Source organism: Nannobrachium achirus (genome assembly GCF_963921795.1).
Source record: "Nannobrachium achirus genome assembly, chromosome: 12".
Lineage (NCBI taxonomy): Eukaryota > Metazoa > Chordata > Actinopteri > Myctophiformes > Myctophidae > Nannobrachium > Nannobrachium achirus.
In genome coordinates, this window is record NC_137832.1 from 10,806,273 (window position 1) to 10,815,809 (window position 9,537).

A 9,537-nucleotide genomic window follows, 5' to 3' on the forward strand; every position below is an offset into this window, starting at 1 on the left:
ACCATGGACCACTTGATAAGCCCACAGTGTCCCTCTGAGGGTCCCCCGACCTCACTTTGAGAACCACCACGGACCACTTGATAAGCCCACAGTGTCCCTCTGAGGGTCCCCCGACCTCACTTTGAGAACCGACCATGGACCACTTGATAAGCCCACAGTGTCCCTCTGAGGGTCCCCGACCTCACTTTGAGAACCGACCATGGACCACTTGATAAGCCCACAGTGTCCCTCTGAGGGTCCCCCGACCTCACTTTGAGGACCGACCATGGACTACTTGATAAGCCCACAGTGTCCCTCTGAGGGTCCCCCGACCTCACTTTGAGAACCGACCATGGACCACTTGATAAGCCCACAGTGTCCCTCTGAGGGTCCCCGACCTCACTTTGAGAACCGACCATGGACCACTTGATAAGCCCACAGTGTCCCTCTGAGGGTCCCCCGACCTCACTTTGAGAACCGACCATGGACCACTTGATAAGCCCACAGTGTCCCTCTGAGGGTCCCCGACCTCACTTTGAGAACCGACCATGGACCACTTGATAAGCCCACAGTGTCCCTCTGAGGGTCCCCCGACCTCACTTTGAGGACCGACCATGGACCACTTGATAAGCCCAGTGTCCCTCTGAGGGTCCCCCGACCTCACTTTGAGGACCGACCATGGAGCACTTGATAAGCCCACAGTGTCCCTCTGAGGGTCCCCTGACCTCACTTTGAGAACCGACCATGGACAACTTGATAAGCCCACAGTGTCCCTCTGAGGGTCCCCGACCTCACTTTGAGAACCGACCTTGGACCACTTGATAAACCCACAGTGTCCCTCTGAGGGTTCATGTAAAACTACTGGTGACTTTGTACACGCCTGTGTACATTTCCCATAGATTCTATGGGACTTGAACACTTGCTCCTGCCCTTCGTGTACACGCTCTGTGCCGTGTCCCCTCAGAGGGACACTGTGGGCCCCCCGACCTCACTTTGAGAACCGGCCATGGACCACTTGATAAGCCCACAGTGTCCCTCTGAGGGTCCCCCGACCTCACTTTGAGAACCGACCATGGACCACTTGATAAGCCCACAGTGTCCCTCTGAGGGTCCCCCGACCTCACTTTGAGAACCGACCATGGACCAATTGATAAGCCCACAGTGTCCCTCTGAGGGTCCCCCGACCTCACTTTGAGAACCACCACAGACCACTTGATAAGCCCACAGTGTCCCTCTGAGGGTCCCCCGACCTCACTTTGAGAACCGACCATGGATCACTTGATAAGCCCACAGTGTCCCTCTGAGGGTCCCCCGACCTCACTTTGAGAACCACCACGGACCACTTGATAAGCCCACAGTGTCCCTCTGAGGGTTCATGTAAAACTACTGGTCGTGAACACCAACTAGGGCCTGTGTACATATGGCTCTCTGCTGCCCCCCATTGAGAAACTATAGACGGCACAGACCGTGTACACGAAGGGCAGGAGCAAGTGTTCAAGTCCCATAGAATCTATGGGAAATGTACGAAGTCGTGTACAAAGTCACCGGTTGGTACACAAGCCATAGTTTTTTCCATTGTAGCTCCCTACAGTGTACACGACTTTGATTATTATTACCCTTACCCTGAATTATTCCAAATGTGCTCTTGCGCTCTGGGGTAACGCTGACGAATTCCCTCATCATGGCATGTATGTCCAGGGTCTACAGAATGTCACTGTGTATGCATAAGGGACAGATGTGTCAGTCTTTTCTGGGTCATTGTGCTGCGTGTCCACGTCTTAAGCCGCCGAAGGGAGGAGAAGGATCTCTCTGAAGATGCAACAGATATCGGCAGACTGAGGCACAACTTCATGAGGTTTTCGACATCTCTGAACATTTCCCTGGTTTGTGGTTGAAGTTTGGCGAGACATGAACCAACGTCTGCTACTGTTGTGCATTTGGAATTCTTAGTTTTCTCTCCCAACATTTTGAGTTGGAGCTGAAGGCGATCTGTGTCAAGCTGCTCGGGAAGATGAAGCGCCTGTGCGTCAAATTCAAAGGTGCCATTTGCTGCGTTGATAACGGTCCTCTCTCTGCTTGCTGCTATATGCCTGCTGTCGTGGTCAAATCTCCTCACCAGCTCAGAGTGCACCAGGTCTACAGCTTCATAAAACTTGTGTCTCCACAGGTCCACTCCTGATTCATCAGCCAGCATTTCGGGCTCCTCTGTATGACGTAAGCGGGCTGGGGTTTTGCTCACTCTTGGTGGGGCAGTGGGCATTTTCAGGCCGAGTTTGTGGGCACATTTTGTCACCTTGGCTGTTATCTTTCCCACGACGTCATCGTCTCTCAGTTCTGCTACCTGGGCTGTCAGAACATTTGCGCACTCTAATGCTCCAAGTGCACTGGCGTTTGAGCTCTGCAAGGTTTTGGCCACTATCTCACAAGGCTCGAACAGTGCGTTACAGCAAAGAAGCGAAAACAACGTTTTTCCTTTCAATGCCTGTTTGTGCAGGCCCTTGATTTTCGGTCTTGTTTCCTTTCTTACACTGTTGTCATCTTTTAGTGTGTCAAGTGTCGCTACCAGAGTGCTGTATGAGTCACAGACGTGCGTAATTGCCTTTGCGCGCACGCACCACCGGGTTGGACACAGACTCAAAATATTGATCACCACTTCATCCACACCAAAGAGAGACTCAAAAAGTTGCTTGCGTTTTGATGACTCATTTATGATGACTGCTACACCCTGAACAAAGTGCAGTGCATCCGCCACAAGGCTCACGTCACAGGCAACTTCTTGCAATACCAGGTCCAGAGAATGGTTATAACAGTGAACATACATCGACCCTGGGCACAGCTCCTTCAGTCGTGCTTGTACGCCGGAAAAACATCCTGACATGTTGCTTGCACCATCAAAACAAAACCCAGCGAGCCGTTCAATGGGGATGTTTAAACGCAGAAAAACGTCCCTCACACAGGTAAACAGCGTTTCTGCAGTAGAATCGGGGGCGTTGTAGAATCCCAAAAAATCACAGTGTGACTCCAGGTTCTTATCCACATATTGTAGGGTGCATGAGAATTGTTCCATCGTACTGATGTCGGTTGTGCCATCAGCTGTCAATCCATAGAAAGCACATTCTGATGAGCGTGACACTATCTCCCTCTGTATAGCGCAGCCAAACATTTGAATGACCTCATTCTGGATAGTATCTGACATCCAGTTATCTCTCCTGCGTATCCATTCATTTTCTTTTGGGAGATTGTATGTGCGTTCCAGCATGTACTCATATAAAATCCCATCACAAGTACTGTCTCCTCGGAATGGTATAGACTCGCACCCGAGGAAGCGAATGGATCTGAAAAACAGCTCCAATACACTCCGTGCTATCGTTTGCTTTTCAGCTGCTACGTTGGATAGCATGGCACTGATTGGTGTGTGTCCGAGACTGCTCAGCTTTTGTACAGATCTTGAGTGCGCGTCTGACCGTTCATGCTCCTTGAATTCTTCTATAGCTCTGCGCCACAATGGTGTAAAGTAACAAAGTACATTTACTTAAAGGGGGCGTGACACGGCCAAAACAGCTAATTATGGCTATCAAATTAGCCAATTTTTTTAATGATGTCATGTACCCCCATGTTAAATGACCCAATCAAATTAATGTATTGTAGTTACTGTACTGAAAGTAGCCAATCGCTGGAGCCAGTTTTCACGCCGACACGCCCAGGCAGATTCACCGTGTCAGTTAGTAGTGAATCTGCCTGGGCGTGTCGGCCCCGCCTCCTTTTCAGACTGTTTGAAGGAACACCATGTGAGCTACTGTATCATAATGTTAAATTTCGGCCGGTGTCGCCACTCCTTTAAGTAGTGTACTTAAAGGGGTATTTCGGTCAAAAACGACTTTCCTACCTTTCAAATGATGATTCGGGAAGCTTCTGGGATGATCCAGGCGTTGTTTGACCCATAGCAGCATTTTGTTCCATTTTCGATTTTCTCCCCTGCACCCCACGGCTCCAAAACGGCAAAGCTTCCCGAATCATCATTTGAAAGGTAGGAAAGTCGTTTTTGACCGAAATACCCCTTTAAGTACACTTTTGAGATATTTGTACTTGCAATACCAATACTCAAGTATTTCCAATTTCCAATACTTTTATTTCTACTCCTCTACATCTTGGTTTCAAATATTGTACTTTTACTCCACTACATTTATTTGAAAACTTTAGTTACTAGTTACTTTGCAGGTGTAAATTATAATATTATAAAACACACATTAACCCACTTTAGCCCTATTTTATTTGCCTGGCTGCAAGCGTCAGACTCTTCACATACTACGTTTCACTTCGTTTTGGGAAAGAGTCTGATCCTTCAGGGAGACATTCCACTTCTGGGGGGGGCAGGCTAAAGCCTATTGACGTGTCACACACACACACACACACACACACACACACACACACACACACACACACACACACACACACACACACACACACACACACACACACACACACACACACACACACACACACACACACACACACACACACACACACCCCAGCACCCCTACTTCCCTCGGTACTGTGCATGATGCCAGTGGAGAGACGGAGCTCTCTGTTGACAAAAGACGATACAAGCTTTCTAGAAACAGTTTGTTTTCATTGGATTGGATGTGTGTGTGTGTGTGTGTGTGTGTGTGTGTGTGTGTGTGTGTGTGTGTGTGTGTGTGTGTGTGTGTGTGTGTGTGTGTGTGTGTGTGTGTGTGTGTGTGTTACAGATCAGGAGAGAACATCTCATGCAAGGTGGAACACCCCAGCCTGACTGAGCCTATGTTTGTGCACTGGGGTCAGTGACTCTAATAAACCTTTATTTATACTGGAGTCAGTGACTCTAATAAACCTTTAGTTTATTTATACTGAGGTCAGTGACTCAAATAACCCTTTATTTATACTGGGGTCAGTGACTCAAATAACCCTTTATTTATACTGGGGTCAGTGACAGATAAAACATATTGGTATTGTATTTTATATCGTTAGACAGTCTCACCTTTACAACGAGGTACAACTTGTAAGAATCATTCATTCGTAGCGTAGCGTGTGATAGCGATCCCCCAGAATGAGCTAAAACACCATGGGTTGCACCATGGGTCTTTTATTCTGAAGGGACAAATGTGACATGTTGATGTTTGGAACAACAACACAAACTCAACACAGTCACCCAACCATGATCAGGTGACTGACACACACCTGTGACTGACTGACTGACTGACTGACTGACTGACTGACTGACTGACTGACTGGCTGGCTGGCTGGCTGACTCACACCTGTTACTGACTGACTGACTGACTGACTGACTGACTGACTGACACACACCTGTTACTGACTGACTGACTGACTGACTGACTGACTGACTGACTGACTGACTGACTGACTGACTGACTAACAGCTGTTACTGACTGACTGACTGACTGACTGACTGACTGACTGACTGACTTGACTGACTCACTCACTCACTCACTCACTCACTCACACACACACACACCTGTTACTGACTGACTGACTGACTGACTGACTGACTGACTGACTGACTGACTGACTGACTGACTGACAGACACCTGTTACTGACTGACTGACTGACTGACTGACTGACTGACTGACTGACTGACTGACTGACTGACACCTGTTACTGACTCACTGACTCACTGACTCACACCTGTTACTGACTGACTGACTGACTGACTGACTGACTGACTGACTGACTGACTGACTGACTGACTGACTGACACCTGTTACTGACTGACTGACTGACTGACTGACTGACTGACTGACTGACTGACTCACACCTGTTACTGACTGACTGACTGACTGACTGACTGACTGACTGACTGACTGACTGACTGACTGACTGACTGACTGACAAACACCTGCCAGCACTTGAAGCTAAAAGGACAATGATGCCAACAGAAGAATATTGCAGGAGATTTGGTCACATGTTTGCGCAGCTGTCCACTTGGTCAGCTGTGTTGTTCATTCCACCATCCTTACAACTTGTACCTCGTTAGTTCTGGCCTAATTAACCTCGCCCACCAGGCTTTCTGGCCTGGTGTTCACAACTGGCCGTTTGGTTTCCACCTAAAGCACGGAAACCACTAGAAGAAGCGGCGTCGCTTTGATTTGGTTCCCCCTGTTTGTTTCCCCAATCCCTATTAAAATGCTGGAGTAGCCTAGTGTAGTCTTGCCAGTCGATACCAGTTGGACTAAAAGATGCATATACCAAACTAATTTTTCAAAAGCAAAACTACTCTGCATCAAGGAGTTTATTAGGTAGGCCATAAAAGGATGTCCTTGAGCGCAGGGGAATTATTATTTGGGTTAAAACTGAATCCGGTTGGATAGTTCCGGTAAATTGTAGTCCTTTGAGTACTACAACATGACGTGTTGTGGTTTCCGCTCCAGACCGGTTACAACCCCTAAAAGTGAAGTGATCCCAGGCTAGGCCTAATTATGGTGACTAATTAGAATTAATGATAACATAAAAACAATACCAGCTGGTATTATTGAAGAGGAGAAATAAGCTTATGAGATGCAATAGAAAAAGGTAACATGACACTCGTTGGTAAAAATGGAAGTGTGGAGGAAGAAAGCTTAGTTTACTGTGATCTGTCTCTTACATATAGATATTGAAGTGTGCCTACTGCTAATGCTAACTGCTACTTCCGCTAATGCTAATGCTAAAAATGATAATGCTAACGCTAAAATGCTAATGCTAATGTTAAAATATGTTAATGCTAATGCGACAAATGCTACTATTAAAAATGTTAATGCATACACTTAGCGATCTGCAGGCACACTTAAAATTTCGTAGGAAATGTATTTTCTAGTATACTGTATAACCAGTATTAAAATGTTCTCTTAAATACAGTATTATACTCTTTGGTTTCTGTTGTGTGTAAAACAATAGTTATTCTCAAATTCTCAAATAAATTATACGTAGCCTGCGAAGTTAGTTCAGGCAGGTATACTCGAGAGGGTACATTGCATTGCAGTTGTATAAGGACACTACTACACACTATTATGCCAGAATCTAAGTCATTGGCCAACAAAGCAGTCAGCTGATCATTTGCCAACTACTTAAGCCCGCCCAGTCTGTCATTCTTCCTGCTGCTCTTGCCCGGACTGTTGCTTGTGTTTGCTTGCCCCAACGCCTCCCCAGAACCACCAGTAGGCTCTGCTAATTCTGTTCTCCATGGGGGGGTTGTTTATATATCTATATATCTCCCTGCTCCTAATGGTTAATGATGTTCTTCTTCTGTGCTGCTGCTGAGCAGGGAGAAAATGTAGCAGAGCCAAACACCAAATTAAATGTGTCATACACACTTACTCATTAATAATACACATTGTTCAATATATTGTGAGTTACCTGACTGAAATTGTATTGTATCTTCTATAATCATCAGATGACTCCATGCCAGAGGCAGTGAAGAACAAGGTGTTTAATACACTGGAATAATATAATATAATTCAATCATATCATATTTATATTATCAGATGACTCCATGCCAGAGTCAGTGAAGAACAAGCTGGCCATCGGAGCATCAGTTCTGGTTCTGGATCTGGTCTTGTTCCTGTCCGGATTCATCTACTACCAGAGGAAGAAGAGAGGTGATTCATTAATGTTTAATTAATGTTTAATTAATGATCTACAACCAGAGGAAGAAGAGAGGTGATTAATTAATATGTTTAATTAATGATTACATTTACGGTAACAAAGTCACATGCATATGCATCGCATTTAAATGATTTTATTTAACTATCATCATCAATATTTAATATCAATGGTCTTTTATTAGACAGGTCTAAACCTACAATCTTTTGATAAAAGGGTGTACCAAACTTTTCTCAGTTGATTCTAATGTATTTTTTCCAGTAGAAATTTCTGCCATGTACATTTTTGTATTGTGCATAATTAACAAGATAAGTAGCATATTTTCATTAACTATGCATGATATAGAATCCATTTCTGCCATGTACATTTTTGTATTGTGCATAGTAATGAGATAACAGGGCAAACCCTATAACTATTTGATAAAAGGGTTTACCAAACTTTTCTCAGTTGATCCTTATGTATGTTTTCCTGTATTATCCATTTCTGCCATGATGTACATTTTTGTATTGTGCATATTTAATGAGTTATTAGCATATTTGACACATCGGTGGAAATGTTTGTATAATAATATTATCCTGTGTTTCTTAAACTGGCAATAGGCAGATATAATTATGTATTTAGGCCACAGAATGTTTATATTAAAGTGATCCCTGACTAGTAAGCCATGTAGGCCTTAATATGTTATAATAACCCTCTTTAACCAAATTATACCATTTAAAACACCATATCTTCCTTTGAGAGAAAAAAGTTCCTATTTTCAACCCATGCGGGGGAGCCATTGCATTGTCCGTGACAAGCAGTGATGACGTAGTAGATGCATTTTGGCCGGTCGGGCCCATAGGGTTAATATGGAACGTACAAAACAACATTCTTTTTACAATATTTAAAACATTGTCTTGATGCTCAGATTAACTGTATTTAGTAGTGTGGTGCTTTTCTGTTCTGTTCATATCAAGTAGGATGTTTTGCCGTGCCTTTAATTCAACATTTAAAACTTGTTTACACCGCCATTTTAAATGGGCCCGACCGGCCAAAATGCATCGTCATCACTGCTTGCCAGGGACAATGCAATGGCTCCCCCATGGGTTGAAAATAGGAACTTTTTTCTATCAAAGGAAGATATGGTAAGTGTTTTAAATGGTATAATTTGGTTAAAGAGGGTTATTATAACATATTAAGGCCTACATGGCTTACTAGTCAGGGATCACTTTAAATATAAACATTCTGTGGCCTAAATACATAATAAAAAATAAGATTATTTTGATCAAATTTTGATCAAAATAATCTTATTTTTATATAAAATGTTATAAAGGTTATATTAGATTGGCTGAGCAAATATGCAAAGTAAGCAATGATTTAACTGTACAGTTATTGTTAATGAGTTTTAGCAAAGCAGATGAATTCACATAAACATATATTGTTTGCATTACTTTGTGCATAGTGGATTTGCATGTGTATAATTTCACAAGTACCAGTATTTACAAGTATAGAAAGCAAACACATTTGTGAGGTAGTTATGCATAATGCATAACTACTGTACACTTAAATCATTGCCTACTTTGCATATTTGCTCAGCCAATCTAATATACTTACTTACTTAGGCCCATCGCTCCCAGTGGAGCATAGGCCATCTACGACTCTTCTCCATCCAACACGGCTTTGGGCTGTCCTTTCTGCCTCGGCCCAGCTTGTTCCCAGTCTCTTCAGCTCCGCCTCAGTGTCCCGCCTCCAGGTGTTCTTAGGCCGCCCCCTCTTCCTCTTCCCCTGGGGATTCCAAGTCAGGGCCTGGCGTGTAATGCTGGTTGCCGGTTTCCTCAAAGTGTGGCCTATCCATCCCCACTTGCTCCTCAGGATTTGTTTTTCTACTGGTTCCTGTCTTCCTCTCAGCCATAGTTCCTCGCTCCTGATTTTGGTCGGCCATC

At 44.4% G+C, this 9,537-nt stretch overlaps 1 protein-coding gene across 1 annotated transcript in view; it reads left to right on the forward strand.

Moving 5' to 3' along the window:
• The window catches only part of LOC308294930 (H-2 class II histocompatibility antigen, E-S beta chain-like), a gene marked incomplete at both ends in the record, with an annotated part of 29,271 nt that extends 21,637 nt beyond the window's left edge, over nucleotides 1-7,634 (forward strand). Inside the window, 2 exons of the mRNA XM_080737869.1 lie at nucleotides 4,728-4,795; nucleotides 7,498-7,634. Of these exons, the coding sequence (XP_080593995.1) occupies nucleotides 4,728-4,795; nucleotides 7,498-7,634 (205 nt within the window). The remainder of the gene's footprint in view (nucleotides 1-4,727; nucleotides 4,796-7,497) is intronic.
• Nucleotides 7,635-9,537: the final 1,903 nt, after the last annotated feature.